Source organism: Phalacrocorax carbo, chromosome Z (assembly GCF_963921805.1).
Source record: "Phalacrocorax carbo chromosome Z, bPhaCar2.1, whole genome shotgun sequence".
Taxonomy (NCBI): Eukaryota; Metazoa; Chordata; class Aves; order Suliformes; family Phalacrocoracidae; genus Phalacrocorax; species Phalacrocorax carbo.
This window is the reverse complement of record NC_087548.1, coordinates 14444713-14472210: the sequence shown is the minus strand read 5'-3', so window position 1 is coordinate 14472210 and position 27498 is coordinate 14444713. Positions and strand designations below refer to the sequence as shown.

The 27498-nt window shown below is 43.0% G+C and overlaps 1 protein-coding gene across 4 annotated transcripts in view; it reads left to right on the top strand.

Moving 5' to 3' along the window:
* Positions 1-27498, top strand: part of ADAMTS12 (ADAM metallopeptidase with thrombospondin type 1 motif 12) — a 198952-nt gene that overhangs the window by 45470 nt on the left and 125984 nt on the right. For all 4 annotated transcript variants that reach the window (XM_064438863.1, XM_064438862.1, XM_064438859.1 and 1 more), the window contains exon 3: positions 20883-21057. In XM_064438863.1, coding sequence (XP_064294933.1) covers positions 20883-21057 — 175 coding nt within the window. The remainder of the gene's footprint in view (positions 1-20882; positions 21058-27498) is intronic.

Genomic DNA, 27498 nt, shown 5'->3' with positions numbered 1-27498 from the left:
ATCAGGTTGAGCCAGGGATGTATTTCACAGAATCACAGAAGGGAAGAAGGAAAAAAAGGCATAGCACTGACAAAGAAACATGTCAACTCAAGGAAAACTCTCTGAATTATTTTAGGGAGGAACAAAAATAGCTTTTGCTTGGCTAGTGCAAAAACATTGTTTTTCAATGATAGCATTTCTGTTATTGATGCTTCAATGCCTCTGTCACGATATGGCATCATCCTGTACAAAAATCCTGGTTTTGAAAATCTCTCTCAAAAAGCCACAGTCTCATCTCTTGGTTGTAAAGTTTTCTGCGGTAAAATTCTGGTATTTAGATGTGTAACTCTGGATAATAAAGCAGAATGAATTTCTTATTCTACTTACTGTTTTTCTAAGTTCACCTTTGTGAGGGGTGAATTGTGAGTTATTGATGATTCGGCCCTGACTTCCTTCCTCAATTTGTTTCTAAACAGTCCCCTGACCACACAGAAATTTGTTAGATGTTCACAGGTCAAATACACCTCTCTTTAAAAGAACTCTGAAGTCCACTGGTATTCTGTCAAGACTCTGTATAATCTACTCTTTATTATTCTCTATTTCTTTGAATTGTTATCAAGTTTTTGAAGTTTCAGTGTTCTTAGACTAACAAGAATCATGCTAGTCTTTTTCAGTAAAACTTTTTTTTTTCCTACAGAACTACACACATGTCTTCAGGAAGGTGTTTCATCTGCAGACAACATCTGTCTGATCTGTACAAAAAGTATTTTCTTATTCTTTTGCATATTTTCCTATGTATCACTGTATCAGTTTCACATAAAAAGTACTATACATCCTAAAGAGACAAACTGCTGAATTCTTAGAAATGCTGAACATCTGTGCCTTTTTTTTAAGTGAAAAGGGATTTTCATAATTTCTGAATTCCTGAAAGGTACATTATGAGGATTTCAAAACATGCCAGTTTTAAAGACAGAACTTTAACAACCTGTGAGCAAAAAAGAAGAGGTGACAGCAGAGCTTTTATAGAAAGAAAATGAGTCCTTTTACTATAGCAAAATACTTTTCCTCACCTACCTGGTTCCAAAGGATGTTTTACTGCTAATTTTTTTCATATAAATAGCCCAACTCTTCTCTATATTGTCTTTTTTTTGTGCTATGGGATACCACATTCAAACCTAAAAGGCTGACTGCTGCTTTTAAGCAAGACAGAATGTAACACTTTTATTACAAAGTGTTGAACTTCTGAAATAGCAAAATCAATCTCTTTGCAGTCAAACAAAGAATTATTTTGATGGAAAGACCAACTATTTTGTCAGTCTTAAGTAAAAACAATAGCTTTTTCAACAGGCAAAACCTAATTTTTTTTTGCAGAAATATTCTACAAAAGGAACGGACACATGCATCAAAACATGCAAAAATAGAAATCCTAAGTTCATAATTTTTAGACTGAAATCTGTCCCTTTATTCTCAGTGGGTGAGCTGCACAACTAAGACTTTTTCTTTTTGTGAGCAGACAAAAGTGTATCCCCCAGAACAGTTTGGAAAAGGGGCACTTTTTAAAGGAGGTGGTTGCTGATTTCATGAAGAGTTAAGACATATGGCAGTACAAGGTCAGACCAGAAGTCCATCCTGCCCCATAGTCAGTCTGAGACAAGAAGACTAATCTAAAGAGATAGAAAGGAGTGCATATGCCCTGCTCTGAAGTCCCAGAAGGCATCTCGGGATGATGTTATGGCTACAAATAGTAACCTGGAGCATGAAAGGCACAATAGGAACAAGCCTATAGGGCTGCAAAAGCAACCAAAAAGGCTGCAAAACCAACCAGAAGACTAAGCACCCAGCCAAGAAATCCTCTTTTTTTGCCGAAAAAGCTCCTGGAAAAGCAGCATGTGAGCAGCAGATTGATTTCCATGTGGTGGGTGGTGTTAATTTGCCAGACCCTTGGCTTTGTTGAGTATGCAGCTGACTTTCAGGAGATAATTGTCAACAGCGGAGCCTGGAGAGAGGTGTAAGAACAGGGCTGGGTAACAGGGACATCTTGACATGCTGTCTGTTTCTGAGATGTAGGTAGTGTTTTTCTATTTAAAAATGCGGGACTAATCTTCCCTACATGGATTTATCCATCCATTTCTGGAACATCTCTAAAACATTTCAGATTTGCAATTTTCTGTGGCAAATGCTCCTTTGGCTTAAGTAGGTCTTGGGTGAAAAAACCTTTTGTTGCCTCCAGCTTCTTTTGAAACTCCCTACCCCTTGTGCTAGGGCAGACATCAAACAAGCAGAAACGCTCTAGTTTCTCTGTGCCACTTGCTGCTTCTCCATGTTGTCTCTTTTCCAGCCTTTTCAGGTGTGCGTTATACAGGGCCTTGCCCTGGAGAACATTGAACTTGCTGATTTCCCACCAGCTTCAGGAGGACCTTAAAGTTATTCAGCATCTTAAAGAAGGTAGTTGGCATTTCATCATATTTAGCTTCTAGTGGGGGTGGGCTCGGAATTAGCAGGGATTTTATGCTAGTCTTAGTGTAAGTAATATTCTCAGTTACTGGTTGTGTACCAAATGTGATTTGATTCTTACTGAGTATATGTCCTGCCAAGTTTTCAGCTGAAACTTGACTGTGAGTAGATTGAGGAGTATATGTGTTTGGCTTGCAGGCTTTTGTTCTTAGTGGTGTGGTTTGGTTTTTTTTGTGGTGGTTTTTTCTTTCCCCCCACAACTAGAATTTCAAAGTATAAGTCATCTCTCTGCACCTCTGAGAACTTTTAATTTTCTGCCTGCAAGCTGTAGTGTCTCACATGTGCACGTTATTTTGATGATGTATCAGTGTGTGCCCTGCACCTCCCATATCAACAGACATGGGTTTCAGTCAGAATTCAGCCTTCAAGTGGGGATTTAAATCAAGTTCAGAGCTAACTGAAGTGCTTTATGCTCTTAAACTGACCTGAACCCAATGCTGATTCTGATCAGCCCTCAGCTTTGGTATGCATGGGAGCTGGGTCTCATACTAGATTTGTAAAAACATTTATGGTGGTGTGCCAGGTGCAGTCATAAAATCATTTGGTTCTCCTTTCTCAAGCAGACAGAAATAACAGGGAAAGTCAAATGAGTGGCATGCGATTTGCCTCAGGCCAGCAGAAGTTAAGCACTTCTGTTGTGATTGCCAGGTATCATCATGCTAGTTCCCAGACTGCCATGTGCTGAGCATCAGCTATGTAGTAGAGACTGCACTTTGTCTTCCCAAGTTCTGGGACTTGGTTTGAACCTTGTTCTTATGGTTTCATTGCATTTCTTCTCTGCTCTCCTTCTACATCCCATTTGTTACTTTCAATCATTTTTCAACACAGCCACTGGTTGTGATGCAAAATAACCTTTTCAGTGTACACTGTCACTTACTTGACACCGATACTGTAATGTGCCACAGCAGCCCTCAACTGGGGACTGAATTTTCCTGTTTTGTAAGGTATTTGGTTTTGATAAGCTTGCTCCCCCTTCATTCCTCCCCGGTGATAGCACAGCAAGCTGCAGCTTGAGCATGGCTCGTAGCCTGTTGTAAGGCTGTGCAGAGAAAAAGGAGCAACTGTTTTCTCATACCACCCACAGAAACGTGGGCAGTGTGTTTCAAGCTTCAAGCAGCAGTTGTTGAGCAGAAGCCATGATTCCTCCTGTAGGCACTGAGCTGAAACTCCATGTCGCAGCACTGCTCTGAGGTTATCCTTCAGCATGGGGAAGTCACCATTCAGAAGGGCATTGGAAGCATAAACGGTAAGTGAAGAAGAAACTGAGGGCATCAGTACAGGCTGCCTTTTAGGTTGTCTCGATGTGACACTTTCATGATTCGTGGTGGCATTACACTACGCATGCTGAAATTCATTCAGAAGTCCCATCTGTGATGCACAGCCAGAGGCTTCTTGAGTTTGGAGAAAAGAGAGGCAGAAAAGCCATCTACCCCAGCATAACTATGATCACAACTGCAAACCTAAAATATGCCATCTGCTCTCAACATCTCTGCTTGCTTTTTGGGCTGAACAGAGTGAAGGTAGGAGAAGAGCGTCAGCAGATGGGTCAATGTAGCGCAGTCTGATGTTATTTTTCCCCACAGACTTCTGTTTCTTCAAGCAAAATAATTTCTGTGGAGCGGAAGGAGTTGGGCTGTGACCTTCCCTTGCTCTGCTCTTGAGGATAGTAAAGCACCCGCCAGGCTTTCATCCACTGGAAAATGGGATAATTGTGCTTTCTTCCATCTATCTGCACACGTTGTGGCAGCTGTCAGAAAAGCAGAGATACAAATGATGACTGTTGACTAGGGTTCCTGTGGGTCACAGTAATACAAACAATACTTGTCAATAGAAACAATGCCACTTGTCATTTGATCAAATATTTGCGTTTGTTCTCCAATAAAGTTTGAGCTCTGCAGTGTTAACATTGTCATGCTCACTATCTTGAAATTAGTTTTAAAATATAAGTGAGCAGGAAGCCAAAACAGCCGTGGTCCTTTCTGTCTCCAGTATTAGACATCATGTCTGCTCTGTGGATCCTCTTGCTTGTGTTTTTATTGCTAATAGAAAGCACAGTTTAGGCAAGGAACCTCTTACCAATCTGGTGTTTAAGTCTTTACTGTTCAGTGTTACATAGGCTTTAAATCATCAAACTTTTGATCTGCTTTACAAACTGTAAAAGGTTGCAGTTGTCCAGATCAAAACTTCTCATCCTGCTATCAGAAATCTCAGAGGGCATTTCAAATGCTGGATAGTACCAACCATTTTTGCAGTGTTTATTCACATTTTCATGAGGGGCTGTTCTGGTATTAATGAGATGGAAAAAACCCTCTTTGTATGATGTAAGACCCCTGATACAGTGCTTTCTGAACAAGTTTAATGAGAAAGATATGAATTAGATGTTCCAAGAGTATTTTCCAGGAATAAACAGCAGTTGCTCTTTCCTATTCTTCCAAACTAAAGTTCATTTTTGGAAGGGTGGGGCAAACTTCTTGTTTTGTCTCAGAACAGTGACACTTGCCAAGTTGGTTTTGGATCCCAAATGAAGTCAAAACTTTTGAGTCTCACTCTCGAGCCTAAAGTCAAACCAAGCCTCTTGCACCTGGAGAAACAGACCTTTCTTTCTTTTCTTTTTTTTTTTTAAAGCACATGTTGCCTTTAAAACTTCCAGTACAGAAACAAGGGAGTAGGGGGAGGGAGAAAGCATGGATAAGAGGAATAGTCGAAGACACAGAAAAATATTGTGTTATTGTTCACCAAAGAGTGTCTTCAGGCTGGATAGCAAAGTTTATTGATTTTTAATGCAGATTTAACTTGCTATTAGATTCACCCTGAAGTAGAGCTTGAGGCTATATTGACTACTTTTTCATACTCCTTGCTTGGTGGAATGCCCCATGTGACCTAGCTGATTTTTGCAGGAGAAAACTGGGTGCACGATATCCTCAGGAGTGGTGTAACTTGCTGTGTGGATGCACTCAGGGCACAGATTAGGCACCATCCACTCAGCCTGTGCTGGTGAGGTGTCACCTCACTGGCTCTGGGCAGGCTAGACGGCCCAAAGGACTGCAACGTTGCCTTCTCCAAAGACACAACAGACTTGTCAGCAATTGAGTGACAAAGGAATTGTTGATAAAAGGTGCCCCAGGTCTTAGGAGTGCTCTGGGCTTCAGAGAGCCTTGGTAGACTATCTTTTGGGTGCAGTGTGGAAATTCACTGGTAAATAGAATAAGGGTTCAAACTGTGTTTGTGTTAATGAATTGTTAGCTGTGCCACGCAATCTCCCTGCTGGATGCTCAGCCTGTGGTGAACGCAGGCTTGTCTCAGCTTAATATAACCAGCACTGGAAGCTGTGTAAAATCTATTAAATGTCATCTTTGCTGTATTTTGAGACTATTAAATTACTAAATCTCCTAAATTTTTACCCTAGAATTTAATGGTGTGCTTAAGCCTTAAATGCAGCAAAGGAGGACAGTCCTGGCTTAAGGAAATTAAATAGGACATATTTCAAAAAGTAGAAAATGAGAATGTGGAAGGAAGCTGAAAGGCTCTCTGGGAATTGGACAACATGAACTGATTGTTGCTGTGCACTGTGATAACAGAGCTGTAGAAGCTGTGGGAACACAGCTTCATGTTCCTCATGAACTGCAGGAGATCGCAAAGCATAAGCCTGTAGAGAGACTAACGAGGCTCTAAGCAGCTTCAGAGGCACACAGTTATCTTTCATTTGTGGATCTTCTATCATAAGAAAAGTAGTTAGGTGGAATATTTCTACAATGCAAATATAGCCATGGTCAAGAAGGCACCCACAAGTGCATGTATGGTTAAGATACCTGGACTGTTTCTTCTGAGGATAATTAGAAAATGATAGGAAGAAATAATAGATGTTTTTAGGATGGGCAGTAAAGATTGATAGTGGAGGATGCCATGACCTGAAGTATGATCAAAAATGTCTTTTAAAATTACATGTTTCAAGTTGTGTATTTTCCATGTGAGCATGCTCAAATCCCCACAGAGGTTAATTTCACAGAAAATTTCCTTGAGTGAAAATGAATGTTGCCAGGGTGCTTCAGATTCTGTAAGAGATGCAAAGCTCACAGTGAGTTGGAGATCCACAGAAATTATTTCTGGCTATCAGTATTGCCTAATGAACTGTTTCTGGGGCACAGCAGAGGAGCAAATGAACACAGGATTTCAAATGTTTGCTTCTTTTACCCATTTTCATAAAGGGAGGGTTTTTGATGCCTTAGCTTATTAAAACATATCCTGGATTTCTGCTAAACTTGGGAAGATGAATGGATCAGTCCTGCTCAAGTGCAGTGAACTGAAAAAATGAAGTTGAGTGTGGTCACCAGCAAGCTGATGCCATAACCTGGAGTGATGAAGCTCTGCTGAGTCGCTTGGCTGAGTGATCATGGACTGTGAGTGGTTGTATGGTAACTGATCAACATGAGCATAGAAACTTGACTTTTCTCCTTTGATGAGGGTAGGTCCACAGCCAGGAAGAGTATTCAGGACTGAAGCCTTACTGTTAAGAACCTGAGAACTGGGGGATATGAGGTACTACTTCTTCCTATACTACCTTATTTCTGCCACAGAAGTCCACATTGCTTTAAATTTGGCTTTGCAGTGATATTTTTTTCCCTCTCTTTTCTGTCCAGTTGAACTTTCTGAGCTCACAGTGTGCAGGGCATAGTTCTGCGCATCTCTGATACCTCTGAGCAGTTTTCTGGCAGCTTCTAAAATATACAAGCTAGCAAACATGACAGAAGAGTATAGAATGCTTTGGGTTGGAAGGACTTTTAGAGGTCATCTAGTCCAGTCCCTCTGCAGCAAGCAGGGACATCTTCAGCTAGATCAGGTAGCTCAGAGCCCCATCCAACCTGACCTTGGATGTCTCTAGGGATGGACCCTCCACCACCTCTCTGGGCAACCTGTTCCAGCGCTTCACCACCCTCATTGTAAATTTTTTTTCCTTATATCCAGTCTAAATCCACCCTTCTTTAGTTTAAAGCCCTCCCTCCTTGTCCTGTCACAACAGGCCTTGCTAAAAAGTCTGTCTCCATCCTTTCTACAGTCCCCCTTTAAGTACTGAAAGGCTGCCATAAGGTCTCCCTGCAGCCTTCTCTTCCCCAGGCTGAACAACCCCAACTCTCTCAGCCTGTCCTCACAGGAGAGGTGCTCCAGCCCTCAGGTCATTTTTGTGGCCTCCTCTGGACCTGCTCCAACAGCTCCATGTCCTTCCTGTGCTGCGGGCTCCAGAGCTGGACGCAGCACTGCAGGTGGGGTCTCACCAGAGCGGAGCAGAGGGGCAGAATCACCTCCCTCGACCTGCTGGCCACGCTTCATTTGATGCAGCCCAGGATATGGTTGGCTTTCTGGGCTGCAAGTGCACATTGTTGGCTCATGTCCAGCTTTTCACCCACCAGTACCCCCAAGTCCTTCTCGGCAGGGCTGCTCTCAACCCCTTTATTCCCCAGCCTGTACTGATGTCGAGGGTTGCCTCGACACATGCTGGACCTTGCACTTGGCCTTGTTGAACCTCATGAGGTTCTCACAGGCCCATGTCTCCAGCTTGTCCAGGTCTCCCTGGATGACATCCCATCCTGGTATGCCAACTGCACCACTCAGCTTGGTGTCATCTGCAAACTTGCTGAGGGTGCACCCACGATCTTGCTGTCTATGTCATTGATGAAGATATTAAACAGTACTGGTCCCAGTAGGGACCCCTGAGGGACACCACTTGTCACCAGTCTCCATCTGCACATTGAGCCATTGATCACTACCCTCTGGATGTGACCATCCAACCAGTTCCAACAGTCTGAAGATAGTCAGGAAAAGGAGAAAAATAAATTTCTTCTTTTATTGCAGCAATGTCCAGATGCCTCACACAGGGTTGTGGTGGCAATGGGCTGCATTCTAAAGCATGTAGCAAAACAGTCTATGCCCCAAAGGCCTCCTAGGGTAATTCAAAAGCAAATGCGGTATGTATACATAACTAAAGAGAAGGAAGGTAGGTTTAGGTACCCCAGAGAAGATCAAATGGTTGCACAAATGAGCTGTGTGCATAGCTTGATTGCTCTGAGTATTTTTTCTTTTAAAGGGAAAAAAATAACCAGTTCCTTATCCACTAGAACAGTCCACCCATCAAAGCAATGTCTCCCCAATATAGAGATAATCATGTGATACAATAGCATCCTGTTCTTTCACTCACCTTGTCATCTTAAAAATAAGCTACTTTAATTTTGGACCAAAGATACGTTACAATTGTAAGGCTGTGTTCCAGTGTTGTAGTACCTTTTTCACCAAATGTTGCTGAAAGCATTGCTTTTTTTCTGTAGAACTTTATAATAATAGCTGGAATGTTGTATTTTTCTATGGGCAATGTTCTTAAAAGTCTCTTGTCAAATTGCTCAATACCTAACAAATAAGCAAATTCCTTCTTTCTTGCCTGAGCAATGGTAAGTTAGGTCCATTTTTTATAGCTCTAGGTGAGGACAGAGGTGAAAATTTTACCTGGACCCTCATGTCATGGGGTTTGCGTTCTGGCTGAGATAGGGACAGATGACAACTCAAAAAGAAAGATTCTTGGGGGAAAAAATACACATGGAAAGCAATTAAGTCATAAGCTGAAAAGGAAAATAAACTCAGCCTGTGTAATATTTAGCGATAATTTACTTCACCAGTTCAGCTTTGATTATACATGGCTGAAGTTCTCTGGCAGAGGATGTTTCCTATGGCATAATTGTTGCTTTAATTAGAAAATTCTTTTAATCAAACTGAATTTCTCTTACCATGTATTACAGTTTTTATAAGCAGCTGGAACAAAGTACTTAAAGGTAGAACCAGCATCTTGTCGTCTTATTTTTCTTTCACATCACTTCTAGAAATTCACTATGTTTTCAGAGTCCATCGCTGCCCTATTGTCAGAAATACTGCTGTCTGCTTTCTGAGAGTTACAGAGTTCTTACTACAGATGTTATTTTTTGGCATTATTGTCAATGTACTTGGTTATGTAGCTTTAGACTTCAAACTGGTTTTTGACCTCCTTTTCTCTTGACATACACCCACTAATTCCAGCCCCTCCTGTCTGGGATAACATTGCAATTCCAAAGCGTTAGCCAAGGCTAAAGCTGCTCTCTTCCCTTCCCACAGGACTTGGCTTCAGCTTCCCATGTGGAATTGATTGAAAAAAATCTGCCAGAAAATATATTTTGACAAAACCCATGAACTTTTGACCAAAAGAAATGTGAAAAATATCTGCTTTCCACTGGAAAATGCAGATTTATACTGACGAAGAGGTTGGTTGAAAACTTGGAGTCAGAAGCCTCCCGGGATCACCATGTCCTCCTGGTGAGCAACATGCAGTGTGGGAGATGTGATGTGTCCAGGGAGCTGTTGGTGTCAAAATAATGAGGCACTTGAACTAAAAATCCCATTAAGTAATGTAACAGCACTTTCAAATACAGTCTGGGAAACATATTTGGCCAAAATATGTCAGAATTTTGGGGTGAAGGGGGAGATTTGAAGGAGGGGAGAACAACAATTTAGAAAAAACCTCTGTGGTAGATTCTTAGATTTTCCTCTGTAGGCATTGAGGGAAACACACTAACATCCTCCCATGCCCCATCACACCACACAGACATACACTCATTACCACTCCACCACCCCCTATTTTCTGGCCATTTCTGTTACTATTTTACAAGGCAGCTTTTCATAAAGAAGTTTAAATGAGGGAAACTTGGCTGCCGTTGTTTTTTTTCTGTGGCAAACACTAAACTCTGTAGTGAGCATAAATAAGGCTGGCTTATTTCTGATAAGATTTTCATAACGGCACTCCTTTGTGTGTTCTGAGGCCATGTGAATGCACTTAAAAGTGGATGATGCGACAAACTGCTAAAAAAAAAAGAGCATATATTGTATGCGTACAGAGCTTGAAATCTGATGGACTTTAAATGAAAAATTCTTGCTGTTATATTTGTGAGTCAGAAAAGAACAGAATTAAAGAACAAAACTAAAGAAGTACTTGATCAGCAAAGGGAATTTTGCTCGTTCTGAGATTTTTGTAGTAAGTTTAATGTGAAGATCAGTGGCGTTTTCCAGTCAGTCTCAGCATTTCATTTCTTGGTGTATAGTGTGTGCAGGATGAAAGTGAAAGTGCAAAGCGCAAGTTCAGTCAGTGCTGGAAGTCTCTGGAAGCTGTTGGAAATCACACCTCCATGCCAGGAGCAGACTTTTACAGTCACTTCATCGCAAGCAGCACTGGCAGGCATGGTGTGTTTCCCACTCTGATTTCCATAATTGGCCATACTAATAAATTTACAGAGTTTTCTCTGTAACAACACATTTCTCTATAAGATGGAGCAGGAAATTGAATTAATAAAAAATATTATTTCTGCCAGTAGATTAGCGTTTGAAATATGAATTTTTTTTTTTTTACAGTGATGGACTGTTTCTGAGAGAACCACATTTATCAGGGTTAAGACCATGATAATTTTATTCACTAGTGCTGATGTGTAGGGCTTTTATACTTCCAACTGATAGATCGTGTAATTGATGGATTTTTTTAAATTTATAATTTAGAGTATAACTTGTGTGTGCTCTCCTTTATGGTTCTGGATAGAAATGAAAGTCATGGTTTCTACCTGACAGCCAATCAGTCAAAAATGAAATAGTGTCAGGATAAACAAAGCAAGGATAAAGGCATTTGATTTAGAAGATATACAAATGCCTAACTTATATTCCAGTTACTTCTGGGAATAGCCATGAGAAGAACTTTTCTCCTGGAGGGTATCATCTCTGTTTCTTGTTGTAATAGTGGTGCTGTTGTAGTGCAAAAGTGGAACTGGCAGATGTTTTTAGACACTCAAAAACTACATGGTGCTAGAACTAGGGGAAAGTTTTGAGGCAGGTTTCAGAACTGATCTTTTATATGAGCTAAACATGTCTTCTTTGCATCTCTGGTACGTTTAGGCACACAGTGCAGCCATTTGCAGGTAATAGAAGTGGAGCAAGTCGTAACATGTTACAGATTTTAAAATATTTAGTTATCTTTGCAGCCATGAGCATAAAATGTCTGTGTAGAAAGGTCTCAGCTCCTGAGCCTCCCTGAATTTGTTTTTGTGTATAGTAGCTTGGTTAACACAGGATATAAAACATTTCTGTACCACATTTATAGAGCTGTATTAAGTTCCTGAGCCTCCCTAAATTTGCTCTGGCTTATGGTACTTCAGATAACAGAGAGCATAAAACATTTCTGTAGCACATTTACAGAGCTGTATTTAAGACACTCGTCTCAAGAACCCTTATCTCCTCTTGGACTGCTGGCTGGGAGTAGTACTATAGACCAGAGAAACTCTTCAGATTATTTTACTTTTTCTGTTTTCATCTTCTCATTCAGCGTACTTTCTGCACATGCTGTAGCACTATGAGAACTTCAGCTGTGAGATAAATCAGGCCAGTTCATGCACTGATTTCAGACTAGCAACATAGATAGAGAATACCCATATACAGAAACTGTCAGGGAAGAGGGAATGCTCAGGGATGTTTGGTAAAACACTGGCTGACACCTTCGAAGACGATCTGGCCTGGTTACAATACACTGTCTCTGTCCTGTAACAGGGAACACATTGAAGCAGATCTCTTCACTGCACAGAGTGCAGGTAGCATTAAAATGCCATGTAGGATGTAATGATGTTTCTCTTATTTTGTATTTTAGTGATGATGGTTTAGTCCGAATTTTGAACTCTTTCAGAAACTCCCATAGCACAAAGTTCAAGTGAAAGGAAAGATTGTTTATAAATATCTTACTTCATTGGGGAATTTGTTACAGACAGAACAGGCAGTTTTGTTTAAATAAATTCATGATTAGAATTTAGGATCCATGAGAACTTTTGGAGGAAATTATTTTTTTGTTACAACTTGCAATCTGGTACCTTATCTAGAAGTGTAGTACTTGGAAAACTGTATGTTATGCTGGATCTTCTGTGTAAGAACAGTAACACAGTGTTGCCCCAGCCTTTCTTTGCGGATTTTTTAGATACTGCAAGTAGAGCTGGGCTTTAGTCTGCAGACTGACAGAAAACAGGAGTAAGTTTTGTGTAACAGTGATGATTTATAAGTTAGTTTTTTAATGAGGATTCCCAAGTGCTGGATGTACGTTCAGTCTCATGGTGAACGTTAGGTCTGTTCCATAAATTAAATCAAGATTCAGGGTTTATGTTACAATGAGTTTAGAGGCAATACAGGCTCGATGTATGTTTGCTCGTCCTTCCTCCCTCCATGGACTGCACTGTGGTGGGACTTATGGCCATAATTTGATGGCAGGAACAAGTAGGCAGGGATGGAAAAGAGCCAAGGATACCTTGTTCCCAAATGCCATGTTGGGTTAAACCAAGAGTTCAATGCAGAACACTGGCCTACTGACTTGCAGCCTTGAATCCATGATATTGATACTTTTCAACCCTGCAGGAAACACCACCAGTGAAGGAATCATCCTCCTGTCCCAAGAACCACTTTTTAGGCTGAAGTTAAAAGGTTTTTTCACTGGTCTTTGTGAGGTCAGAGCTAAAAGCAGAGAAACTGCAACAAGCCGTGTTTGTGGTTCAGAAATGCTCATTCAGCAGGGTGATGGGTACACCTGAACTCTCTTTGGTGACAAAGCTGGTTTTTGTATTTCCATGCCATTCCATTAGTTGTTTGTGGGGACACGCCATAGTGTTAATGCCTGAAATGGTTGTGTGGGTGTGCCCAGCAGTATTGCCAAGCCAACCACGAAGAGTTCTGCATAACCTGAAAATACACCTAGGGTTCTTCTTGTTTTATTCTGAGCCGGCAGCAGTTTTAGTTCCATCTTAGACTTGCTACTCTACAGGCTTAGTTGCTTTTCACTAAGTAAAGATTTTGTCATAGTCCCAAGGTGTCAGGAGCTGTTGTGGCAAGTTGAACTGTGAATTGATGATACTCTGCAAAGTTTAGAGTGTCTCCTTGGTAAAACAGGTCCTCAGACTTCTTCGTGCTCCACAGTGACTGCAGGTTGGATGTCAAGTGTGGGAGCGGCCTTTATATTCCCAAGATTCAGCAATCTGTAGCCAACAAATACAAAAGTCCTGGCTGTTATCAACTTCTTTTAAAGAACAAATGTTAAAGATATTATGTAGAAGTTACACATGCCTTGAGGTAGTTTTCATCAGGGTACATTTCACACACAGACATGGGCTCTTCCAGAAACTAAGGGACATACAAAACTTCCACTTTTTTTTTGCATCAAGTGCAGGAGGCCTCTCTTGGACCTTGCCTCACGTAACAAAGAGGAGAGAAGCAGGAAGGTAGTAATCAAAACACAGAGAATGATGGTGCTGCTAACTGTGTTTCTGTCTGTATTCAGTTATCTCTTAATGTAAAGAATGAAGCATATGCAGTAGATGTGAGTCAAGTAGCCACACATATTCCTGGAAGGTGCTACAATGACAGTGACAAGAACAGTACATGAACTAGTGCAGACAAGCAGTTACTGAAGAGGCTAAGAGGCCTGAAACTCCTAGTTTCATCCTGGATCTAGTGGAAGACTGGCAGGATTTCTACCTCAGGTGGGTGGGATGGTATAGTTGTATTTCTGAACTTCACTAATGTTGTCCACAGAATACCAGCTGGTTGGGAGTGTTGTGGCTGTATTGGATCAGGAATGGCTTGGGGTAGAGTCATTATAGCAAAAAGCTGTAAGACTGAAAATAGTTATTCCATACTAAAAAATTATAATGTTAAGAAAACAATAATAAAAAAATATCAATGGGAATGTCTGAAGCCAGGTTCTGTAGTAGCCAGTGTTTGCTGGCTCACTGAACAACTTCTACTGCCATTTCTGTGTGTGCATGTGCAGTATAAAATACGGTGAATTTTTCTTTTTTTTCTTCTGCTCCGTACACCTTGAATGAAGAGCTGAATTTTAACATGCAAAAATTGCTGGGGGACTTGGGAAATGAGGTCATTGCTAATATACTCATTTTTTGTATGATTGCCTGGCCTTTCTTCTTACAGATGCAACTTTTGACACAAAGACCAGTGACTAATCAGCCTGCACAATAAAGTCAGGGTCTGCCGTGAAGATGGTTAGTTCTTCCTGGTTCCAGCTGTGTTACAAAACACAACAGGAAAAGAACGTCAAATCATAAAATCATAGAATCATTGAGGTTGGAAAAGACCCTTAAGATCATCAAGTCCAACCGCTAACCTATCACTGCCAAGTCCACCACTAAACCATACCCTCAAGCACCACGTCTACCTTTCTTTATAATACCTCCAGGGATGGAGACTCCACCACCTCCCTGGGCAGCCTGTTCCAATATTTGACAACCCTTTCGATGAAGAAGTTTTTTCTAATGTCCAACCTAAACTTCCCCTGGTGCAGTTTGAGGCCATTTCCTCTCATCCTGTCGCTTGTTACTAGGGAGAAGGGTCCGACCCCCACCTCGCTACAACCTCCTTTCAGGTAGTTGTAGAGAGCGATAAGGTCTCCCCTCAGCCTCCTCTTCTCCAGACTAAACAACCCCAGCTCCCTCAGCCGCTCCTCATAAGGCTTGTTCTCCAGACCCTTCACCAACTTCATTGCCCATCTTTGGACACGCTCCAGCATCTTAATGTTCTTCTTGTAGTGAGGGGCCCAAAACTGAACACAGCATTTGAGGTGCGGCCTCACCAGTGCCGAGCACAGGGGCACGATCACCTCCCTGCTCCTGCTGGCCACACATTGCTGATACAAGCCAGGATGCCATCGGCCTTCTTGGCCACCTGGGCACACTGCTGGCTCGTGTTCAGCCGCCTGTCAACCAACACCCCCAGGTCCTTTTCCTCCAGGCAGCTCTCCAGCCACTCCTCCCCAGGCCTGTAGCACTGCATGGGGTTGTTGTGACCCAAGTGCAGGACCCATCACTTAGCCTTGTTGCATCTCATATCGTTTGCTCTGGCCAAACGATCCAGCCTGTCCAGGTCCCTCTGTAGGGCCTTCCTGCCCTCCAGCAGATCGACACTTCCACCCAGCTTGGTGTCATCTGCAAACTTACTGAGGGTGCACTCAATCCCCTCATCCTGATCATGAATGAAGATATTGAACAGGACCGGCCCCAGCACTGAGCCCTGGGGAACACCGCTCGTGACCGGCCGCCAACTGGTTGTGACTCCATTCACCACCGCTCTCTGGGTTTAGCTGTCCAGCCAGTTTTTAATACAGCACAGAGTGCACTCGTCCAAGCCGTGAGCTGCCAGCTTCTCTAGGAGAATGCTGTGGGAGACAGTGTCAAAGACCTTACTAAAGTCCAGGTAGACAACATCCACAGCCTTCCCCTCATCCATTAAGCAGGTCACCTTATCATAGAAGGAGACCAGGTTAGTGAGGCAGGACCTCCCTTTCATAAACCCGTGCTGGCTGAGCCCAATCCCCTGAGTGTCCCGCATGTGCTGCGTAATGGTATTCAAGATGATCTGCTCCATGGCCTTTCCCGCACCGAGGTCAGGCTGACAGGCCTGTAGTTCCCCGGATTCTCCTTCCAGACCTTCTTGTAGAGGGGTGTCACATTCGCTAGTTTCCAGTCATCTGGGACCTCCCCGGTTGACCAGGACTGCTGATAAATGATGGAGAGTGGCTTTGCAAGCCTCTCTGCCAGCTCCCTCAGTACCCTCGGGTGGATCCCACCCGGCCCCATGCACTTGTGAACATCCAGGTGAAGGAGCAGGTTGGTGACTGCCACCTCTACAGCAACTGGGACTTCATTCTGCATACTATGTCCATCTCCCAGCCCAGGGGCCTGACAACCCCGAGGATGACCAGTCTGACTATTAAAGACTGAGGCAAAGAAAGCATTAAGTACCTCAGCCTTCTCCTCATCTTTCCTGGCAAGGTTACCTTCCGCATCCAACAAAGGAGGGAGATTCTCCCTGGCCCTCCTTTTGTCACTGATGTATTTATAAACACATTTGTTGTTATCTTTAACGGTGGCGGCCAGTCTAAGTTCCAGCTGGGCCTTTGCCTTCCTAATCTTTTCCCTGCATAACCTCACAACACCCTTGTAGTCCTCCTGAGTCACCTGCCCCTTCCTCCAAAGGTGGTAAGCTCTCCTTTTTTCCCTGAGTTCCAGCCAAAGCTCCCTATTCAGCCAAGCCGGTCTTCTCGCCCGCCTGCTCGACTTATGGCACATGGGGACGGCCTGCTCCTGCGCCTTTGAGACTTCCTTCTTTAATAACACCCAGCCTTCCTGGACTCCTTTGCCCTTCAGGACTGCCTCCCAAGGGACTCTGTTAACCAGACGCCTTAACAATCCAAAGCCTGCCCTTCTGAAGTTCAGGGTAGCGGTTTTGCTGACCCTTTTCTTACTTCTCCAAGAATCAAGAACTCTATCATGTCATGGTCGCTGAGCCCAAGACAGCCTCAACCACCACATCACCCACCAGGCCTTCTCTGTTCGCAAAGAGCAGGTCCAGCGGGGCACCTCCCCTGCTTGGCTCGCTTACCAGCTGCATCAGGAAGTTATCTCCCACACACTCCGGGAACCTCCGAGACTGCTTTCTCTCTGCTGCGTTGTCTTTCCAGCAGATATCTGGTAAGTTGAAGTCTCCCACAAGAACAAGGGCTAGAGATTGTGAGGCTTCAGCCAACTGCTTGTAGAGTACTTCATCTGTCTCCTCATCCTGGTTGGGTGGTCTATAACAGACTCCCACCTGGATGTCTGCCTTATTGGCCTTCCCCGGACCCTTACCCATAAGGACTCAACCTTACCATTACCGTCATTGAGTTCTAGACAGTCAAAACTCTCTAAGATACAAGGCTACTACTCCACCTCTCCTTCCTTGCCTGTCCCTTCTAAAGCGCTTGTAGCCATCCATTGCAGTGCTCCAGTTGTGCGAGTCATCCCACCATGTTTCTGTGATGGTGACCACATCATAGTTTCCCTAGCACGCAGTGGCTTCCAGCTCCTCCTGTTGATTGCCCATGCTGCATGTGTTGGTATAAATGCACTTCAGTTGATCTATGGGTCTCTTCTCCAACACAGGCATGCCACCCCTAGGCTCATTCCTAGCAAGCCTGGTTTTATCCCCTTCCCCCTTCCTCTCTAGTTTAATGCTCTCTCAGTGAGGCCGGCTGACTCCTGAGCCAGAATCCTTTTCCTCATTTGCGACAGGTGAACCCCATCTGTCTCCAGCAGGCCTGGTGCCATGTAAACTGCCCCTTGATCAATAAACCCAGAATTCCACCGCTGGCACCAGCCTCTGAGCCACGTGTTAATGAGATGGGAATTCCTGTTCCTTTCCATATGTCTCCCAGCTACTAATGGAACAGAGGAAAACTCTACCTGTGCTCGTGACCCTTCAAGCAATCGCCCCAGCTCTCTGAAGTCCCTTTTGACTGTTTTTGCACCTCTCTCAGCTACCTCATCACTGCTGACCTGAACAACCACTAGCAGATAATAATCAGATCCTTTTACTAGCCTAGGGAGCTTCCTGGTAATGCTCTTATCCTTGCCCCAGGGAAGCAGCAGACCTCCCTATGGGATGGGTCTGGTTGGCATAGCAGGCTCTCTGTTCCCCTCAGAAGAGAGTCCCCTACGACAATTCCCCTTCTTTTTTTCTTACCAGTGGCCGTTGTAATGCGTGGGGCTGACTGGTTCCCCCTAGTCAACCCCTTGGGTGGATCACTGTCTGTATCTTCATCCTCCTGGCTCTGGGGTTCGAGAGCCTCATACCTATTGTGTAAGGGCACCTGGGGCAGGGGGGCGAAGTCAGCCGGGAAAGGATTCGCTTACTGCACCGAGCAGGGATCTGCATCCATCTTCCGTCTCTTGGGTCCCCTCCCTCTGCCTGGCGGCACAAGGGCAGGGAAGCCACTCCTTCTCTTGATGCTTCTATCTGGTGCGTTCGTCTCTGGGATGGTAGGGAATGGCTCCACCAGCCTATCTCCCTCTCGCATTCCCTGATACTCCTTAGTCTTGCAACTTCTTTCAGCTCTGCCACCATGCTGAGCAGATCCTCCACCTGCTCGCACCTCACACAGGTCCTGTCTCGGGAGCCCTCCATGACTGGAGCAAGGCTTTGGCACTCCCCGCAGCCAGAGACCTGGGTGGCTGCATGCTTTAGCGGGAGTTCTGTCTGCTTCGCCACATACCTCCTGGCGATGGCTCTTGTCCGAGCAGAGACCACGGCTAAGTCTGTTCCGGGAGAGCGCAGACCACGAGGAGAGCTCGCCCGCTGCCTGCTCGCCCTGCCTGCGCGAACTGCCGCGCCGCGCCGCGCCCTGCCTGGCGCGCCACGCCCTGCCTGCCCGGCCGGGTCACCACGCGCCTGGTCGCTCGCGCTCCCATGGGGCCCGTTTAAATCTCCTGCCGTTGCCCCAGCAACGCTCAAGCCCCGTCTGCCGCGCTCGCGAGAGCAGCCGGTTGGTTTTGGCGCGAGGGCCCCACCGGGCTCGTTATCGGGTTCCCTGGCACAGGAAACCCCCTTGTCTACCCCAATCTAGCGCCCAGTCGCAGGATGTACCGTTGCTGCCGCCCCATGCCTCGCCGACTGAGTCAACCAAGACTTTCAGAATATCCAGGGAAGATTGAATCCTGTGGAATGAAAAGGAATGGGCAAAGACTGGTGATGGTGCTTTGATTCCTTGAGCAGCAGGAAGAAAGACACATCTACAAATTTCCTGGTCTAGCCTCTGTATAGGCATTCCTGCCTTATAGATTCATGCTTGCCTGACATCTTTATCCAATATGAACATGGGGTTTATTGCTTTTGTAATGTGTCTCAGCTCCTATATCAAAAATAGCCTTGATTTATAATTTAAAAAGAAATCTAAGAATTTTGGGATTTCATGTTTAAGAATCAGAAGCCTTGATACCTTTTTTCCTAAAAATGAAACAAAAAACATACAAGCAATAACTGTCATTCCGTGTGAGCAAACATGTGACTTTGAGTCCTGAACCTGTGGAACTTTATGGGTGTAACCAAGGCTTCAAACCAAGGCCAACCTCTGGCTTTTAAACTTTGACTTGTACCAGAAAACTGGAAGGAGAGAGTTTAAAAATGTTGGGCAAGGTCTGTGAAATGATAGTCACAGTTATTTATTTGTACGAGTTTGCTGCGGGATGTATTGGGCCTGTGATAATCAGAGTGGAGGCAGAAGGTATCTAGTAGAGGAGACTTTGAAGCACATTGTGTGGAGATCTCACCAAGCTGCCTTTGGGCTCCTAGTACATAAGGCTCATGGTTGCTTATTTTTTGAGAATGCTTTTCTTCCATTCGTATGATTTTCGTCTTGTCGTTACCCTCATACTGGCTTTCCCAACTGTCCAGGAAAACTGTAAGACCCTGGAGTGTTTCAAAAGGGTTTTAAATTTGTCTGTCCTTTTAAGTTTGAATACAGCAGCTGGAGGAATACAGTGTTGCTGCGTTATTTCCTGCTCCAGAGAAAGTTAAGAAGGCTACACTGACCACAGGAAAAAGTAAAGAGGAAACAAAGCCATAGAAGTGGGATATCTCAGCCTCCTGTCACAACCCCATGTGGGCTGGGATGTCAGTAGATCCTTTGCTTTAGATTTACTACTGCTCCATATATGTTGAAGTGGAAGGCCTATACAATGGTTTTGCAATGTTAGCAATCCCTGCAAAAATGCTAAGACACAAGGGACCAAGGCCATGCCCAGCTGCATGTGTCTCTTAGATCATGGCAGAGGGAGGTGTAAACTAATCCTGTGTAGTCCAGATGGATATCAAAGGCCGTGTAGCTCAGTCAAAGCTGGGAGGTTGATACAGAAGTTATAGCCTGAGAAATGTTACCAGCCTTTGTTATGCAGGTCTATTGTATGATCACAATAGCTTGCTTTAATTCTTGAAAAGCTACTTATTTCTTCTGTTGAAAGCCTGAGAGCCGGGTGGGTTTGTAGTCTGAGCCGAGGGTGGACCACACAGTCAGCTCATCTGACGGGTTGTATAATCTGACTGAGGAATCACAGCTAGGAGCAGAATTGTGCTTTGCACTTACGAAACAGCTTCTATTCAGGGCTTGTTCTCCGAGGATGCAAAACACCAAAAGAACAAGGTGCAACTCTTTCTAGTGCATCACGTTTGACAGATTAACTTTTGACCTTTCACTGGCTTTGTACAAATATGGGCCTCTGCCTCTGTATAAAGGATTTCAGGTTATTAGGAAGAAGGTATTTTTTTCTATTCCCCTTTGGAGTGTTACATCTTTGTGAGGTACAAAGCAACCTTGATGTATGCAGCAAAATAAACGCTGAAAAACTGTGGTTTTCATATTTCTGCAGTGTAATGACTGGCTTATAAGAAAAGCTCAGGTATGGTGATATGAAAAGACACTATTTTATTTTTGACTTACAGTACTGGACAGTAGAGATTAACTCTTTTGTACTTATTTTCAGACTGGATATTTCCATCTGCCCCATGGAGACTACTTCATTGAGCCCATTAAAAAGCATCCACAGAAGGATGGGACACCCCATCCCCATATTATCTATGGGGCGAATAACCTTCAAAATGCTTTGAGGAGGAGACGGGCGATCCCGGTGGAAAAAGAACAAGCATGTGGACTGAATGGTACAAATATTGCTGGATTTCTGCCTATTTGCTTTCTGCATCTTTTTAAGCAGCTTTTATTTTCCAGTGTGTCTTTCCTGCTGCCAGGCTTTAAAAAAAATTATGTAAAAAGTGATTATGCAAAATGAGAGCATCTCAGTCAAAACATCTCAGAAGCCACCCATCTGGGTTCCTTTCTGAAAACCTAAATCCCCCTTATGACTGCTGGAATATGTTTTTTGCACCATTGATCCTTTCTACCCCCACTTTTTTCTCCAGCGAGAACTGTTCGGTGAGTTTGAGTTGAATTCTTGAGTAGTTCTGGGATGACAAGAATTGCAGTCATTCTGATTTTTTGTAAAATATTCTCAGTCCATGCAAATGCTGTCCTCAACATAAAATATCCCTCCTTTAATCCATGGTTTAAATTTAGCATTTCTAGATTCTCCGTGACAGTTATCAAAATTTTAAAGACTTTTATTTGGTTGTTCTGGAAGTAGAATGCAAGGCATCAACAGAAAGTTTTGTAGAAGCATAAGTAAATATTGGTGCAGTAATAATCAGCATTGAGGCTTTTGGGAAAACAAACTAATACGCTGTCCTAGAAGGGAAGAGTATATCTAGAGGGTAGTTGCCATCTCCTAGTTACAGAATGAGTTCCTTTATTTAATAAAATCATTTTCTTGATTGACTTCATACCAAAAATTTATATACCTTGCATTGATTTTTAATCCTCAGTCATGACCTCTGCTGAAGTTTTATTGGTGTTTAATATGAATTGATAAATTAAAGAAGCAAACAAAAACTCAGCCCCACTGTATTTCTTGTCATAGACCTGCTTTCTACATCTTGCATGCTGGCCAAGAGCAGTGTGAAATAATACCTGGGGGAAACTAGAAGGGTGATTGCTAGCGGGGGAGTTATTCAATCTTCTGTGATACTGGACAGGTGAGGATAAGGAAGAGCCGTAAGAATTAATATGAATGTTGTTTCTTACTATTTTTTGTCAAATAAAAATTATTTTATGTTTCTTCTGATGACTGCTCAATTAAATGAGAGGAATTAGTTTAGATTTGCCTGTGAAGAATGAGGAAATGTTCCTGCCTACTGTCTTCCAGGTTTCTTTTATGCATGAAATAACATCTGTAAGCAACAATTTTAAGTATGGAGAGGAGATAGGAGATACCCGGGATCATGCTATGTATTTGCTTTATGTAGCCCGCTTATTTTCTTTCTGCCTCACACTTTTTACCACTTGTATCTTCCTTCAAAGTCCTGAGGAATGAGACAGAAAAAGACTGGCCGTACCTGGATGCTGGGAAAAATTGAGTGTAGCTTCCCTGAGATTTCATCACTTAGACTAGCTATGTTTGCTCTTATACGCTTTTGAATTTAAACTGCCTGTTTGATGTTATTCATTCTAATGTCACAGAACTATTCCTGGTGGTAATAATATGTTCATGATATTCCAGGCTAGCAAAGGGAGTGTCTTATGCATTAACATGCATTAACGAAGTAATATACTGCCATTTATGTGTCTATGTTTAACTGATTCAATCAGCCTTTAGAGGTAACATCTGCTTTTGGCCAAGCAGTAATCTGTTTGACTCTCACAAAAGTTAAGTAATCAGTGTGAAAAATGCATGGGGAAAAGAAAGCATTTCCTTCATTACATTTTTGCCCTTTGTGTGACAGGATATAACAATCATTGGTCCCTCTAAAGGCCTTAACTCTTAATTTGGGTGTTACGTGTTCTTATTCCACTTCTGTGGTAGCCAGCTCTTCAATAAGGGTAGAAAAAAGAAAGTAATCAGTGTCATCTCCTGTTCACATTATGCATTGTCAAAGAGCAATTGCTCTTGTTAGAAGTGAAATACAGAGCAAAAAAGGAAGGTGAGTTAATTCTGGTTTTCTGTGCTAAATATATTCACTACACAGGCTTTGGGGAATACTTGGTGCATAAATAAATTTTAAAAGTGGTAAGTTGACTATTCCCCCTTTTCAAGACCTCAAGCACTTCATGCTGTTAAGTTTGATGCCAGAAGTCTGGTACACCCACATGATATCACAGATGGCCCAGAGTGATGCCTTTTGGGATCCCTTTAAAGCAAAATAATTTAATCTTCCAGTTCACATTTAATTGTAGAAATGAATTCTATTTTACAGCTTAAATATCATGACCATTTTGTATTCTCAGCCCTAGCTTTGTCCCCACTGGTTTGTGGCTTAACTGATGAACAGTTACCTGCCATATTTCTTGTAGGAACTGGTTTTCAGGATCAAATATTTTAACCCTGTGGACTGAGATTCATCATATGCAGTGTCTGCTTTTGTTTATTTGAGTTCTGATTCTGTTTTTCTTTAAATTTAAGCTAAGTCAGTTGAGTCATTTCTAAGACTTATGCTTGGAAACCCTTTGTGTGCCCAGGCTAAAATGTGCTGGTGATTTTTGTTTGGAAAAGTTAAACCACTTGGATGCTTTCAAGTCAGCGTACAAAGCTGGGTGTTGATAATTTTTTAGTCAGAACTAACCTGTCAGGTAAGGAATATAAAGACTAGTTGTATAAGCAAAATCAAGAGAGAGGAATTAGCTTGGGAGGGAATAGGCAGAGGATGCTGACCTCCTGTGCAGTCTTTTTAAAGCTATTTTTTAATGCAAGGACCATGTAACTTCTTGGAAGAAGTCCTGTGCAGCATGCTCATGACATTTACTGTGGCAATAATCACATGAATCTCCAGCTCAAACCTGCTTGTCATGTCTCATCTCTACATACAGTAATACTTTGGCATCAGTTACATTCCTGTGCTCTTGCAATAATTATGTTAATTAGTTTATAATTTGCAGTTAACTGTTTCAGGTATTTGGAGAAAAATCTCTGTAGTAAATGATGTAAATTAAAACTAGGTTTGTGCTGTACACTTCCACTGCTGCTTAAGCAACTGCCAGATGACTCAGTCATTAGCTGCATGCAAAATCAAGTGCTAATCTTGAAAGTAGCATTGCAATACTGTACATTGTAGGCTGCTGTCTTACTGTATCATTTGAAATCTTTGTGAGAAGTAGCAAAAATGATAAATGAAAAGTGTCCCTGAGCTTGATAAATAACCCTTCTAATAATTTGTGCCTGTAGGAGAGGAAACTAAGGATTTGGGGATTTGTTTTGTTTTTCTAAATAGGTTATTTTGGAAACTTGACAGTGCTCTGAGATACAATGCAAGAGAGAAGGAATTATCCTCCGTTGTGCAAAATAAGAAAAGATCTCCTCCTGTTTCTTTCTGTTTGTTTTCATGCAGTCTGCCACAAGGTATTGGTTTGTTTGTGAGCTGCAAAATGGAGTTGTTTTGCAAAGGTTGTGAACAAAAATGCTATGATGGAGCCCTTTTTGACTCAGTACTACAGAGGGGACTGATATGATACGAATAGATGGACTTTTCTTGGACTGGTGAGGTAGTCAGGTTGCTTTCTTTCAGAAGAGGGTAGCTGAGTTTATTCAGACTGCAACCCAGTGATTGCTGCAGTAGGCTGTAATATAGAACTACAGAAAGAAAGGTTTGTGGTATTAAAGTAGATCTCCTGAGAATACTGAACTGGAGCTTTAGGAGTACAGAAGTTATCATATGCTTTGCCCTCATTTTGGCATTGAAAAATTTCATAGATAAGTTCCACACAGAACAGAAGTTAGGATTCGTTTGGGTTGTACATGGACCTCCAACTCCTTGTCTGCAGAGGAACTATAAATCTTATAACTGAAAATTCTTCATTTGGAGCAATTTTGCATTGGACCTGTGATGGGAAAAGTCAGGGGTGGGAGGGAGGAGACAGAGGCCGGGTGCTGCCTGAAATGAACAGAGGGGTGAGGGGACCTGAAGGAACAGAGCAACATCATCTTTGCAAAACTGGTTAAGTCTTTTGAATGATGGCTTGGTGGCATAGCTCATTTAAAAGGTGACTAGAATGCCATTAAGCTGTTTCAGACAGTAGTTACCTGTGGTTCTTCCTAAGGATTGTGTCTGAGTGCAGGATTTTATTCACAGAATCAAAGAATAGTAGGGGTTGGAAGGGACCTCTGGAGATAATCTCATCCTACCCCCTGCTTCAGCAGGCACACCTAGAGCAGGGGGGACAGGAACGTGTCCAGGTGGGTTTGAATGTCTTCAGGGAAGGAGACTCCACAGCCTCTCTGGGCAGCCTGTTCCACTGCTCTGTCGCCCTCATAGGAAAGAAGTTTCTCCTCATATTCAGGTGTAATTTCCTGTGTTCCAACTGGTGCCCATTGCCCCTTGGCCTGTCATTGGGCACCGCTGAAGAGAGTCTGGTCCCATCCTCTTGATACCCACCCTTTTGATATTTATAAGCATTGATAAGATCCCCCCCATAGTCTTCTCTTCTGCAGGCTGAACAAACCCCGGTCTCTCAGCCGTTCCTCATAAGGGAGATGCTCCAGTCCCCTGATGATCTTTGCAGCGCTCTGCTGGAGTTGCTCAAGCAGTTCCCTGTCCTTCTTGAACCGGGGAGCCCAGAACTGGACACAGTACTCCAAATGTGGCCTCACTAGGGCAAAGTAGAGGGGGAGGATAACCTCCCTCGACCTGCTGGCCACTCTCCTTTTAATGCACCCCGGGACACCATTGGCCTGCTTGCCCACAAGGGCACGGTGCTGGCTCAGGGTCAGCTTGCTGTCCACCAGCACTCCCAGGGCCTTCTCAGCAGAGCCACTTTCCAGCAGGTCAATGCCCAGCCTGTGCTGGTGCATGGGGTTGTTCCTCCCCAGGTGCAGGACCTTGCCCTTGCTTTTGATGAATTTCATGAGGTTGCCCTGGGCCCAGCTCTCCAGCCTGTCCAGGTTTCACTGGATGGCAAGACAGCCTTGCAGTGTATCAGCCACTCCTTGGGCAGCTTGGTATCATCATCAAACTTGCTGATGGTACACTCTGTTCATTCTTCCAGGTCATTGATGAGTATATTGAACAGGACTGGACCCAGCACAGACCCCTGGGGAACACCACTAGTTCAGTCATGGTCTTGCGTTTTGATGATTAATTTGATACTGCCAGAGGATTGTCTTCAATTTTTCTGTCTGCAAGTGTACAGCATAAACTGTTAGTCTTGGCTTTTGACAGTGAAGTCCTTTGTTAAGCCCCTTGGAAGAGGGAGGGAAAAGAAGCCCAGGACACTCTTTTATTCTCATAGGGAACCTATCTTTTTTTTTTTAAGAACTTTTGGCCAATGTAAGCAGCCTTGCTTGCTGGCAGAACCCCGGTACATGCTGAGTAGCTTCCATATCTTTTAAAGAATTATGCTGACATTTTTCCAGTATTTGTTTATCCTGTATTTAACCACATCAGTTTCAATTCAGGTTAATTTGCTTAGTTTCTCCAAAACAGAGGCTGTTATTCTTAGGATGGAAAGTTCACACATCAAATTGTATTAACTGAGATTAATTCAATGTAGAGGGAAGAATATCTTTTTCCCTGCATCCCTCAGCTTCCTAAGAACAGGCTCTACTGACCTGTTCAGAAGATGCTTGTCATGAAAGTGAATAGATACATTCTGTCAGAAACCCTTTATTTTAAAGCAGGAACAACAAAACAAACAGCCTGCGGGAGTACGTGGAGAATGTCTCATCTCTGGAACAGTCTGCATTGAAATGAAAACAGTGAGTGCCTGCTTGTGCAGACAGCAAATTTAGCATTTCAGGGGTATGGTACCTGGGAAAGAAGACATGATAGCTGTTTTGTTCTAGCAGTGGATGAAACAATTGCTGCTAACTGGTATCAAGAGATTGTTTCCCCTCCAAATGAGCTCATGAAATGAAAGCAGAAGATTTTAACTTTCTTTCAGTTTTCAGGATAAATTTGGGGTTTTTTTCAGTTGCTCTCTGGAGTTTATTAGAAGCTCATCAGAGATAAGATAGATTTTTTTTTCATTGTGTAGTCCTTTGCTTCTCCAGAAAAAGGAGTAGTCATCTTCTATTTCTAAAACCTCTGGATTCTGGGCTGGGGAGATAAGAATCCTTCAACTTTGAGTTTCTAACGTCTGACTTATGAATTTAAGACTTCTGTGTTCATTTCACTTTGTTGTCAAAATCCTGTTACTTCTAACAAATGAGCAGGTGCAAATGTGTAGCCTTTCTAAGCAATAAAAAGGAGTCTAGGTTTCATTAATATACAGAGGTTTAATAAATATGTTTACTATTAATTGAACTTTAGGTTTTAAGAACACAGGGGAAGGTTCTTGTCTATTAACTTGAGTAGCCTAGCAGTTAAATACTTGAGTTTAAGCTAGTTGTGTTACAAGCTGGGTCCTTTTATAGTTAGTGGAGTAGAACAGTCATTGTCCACAGCTGATTTATCCTATCCTAAAATGTCATCTTTGACTTTTGGGATTAATTGTCCTTGGGAGCTCTAGTTACAAGCAGTAGAAATATTGGTAGAGGAGAAAGGAATAAGACACTGTATTTT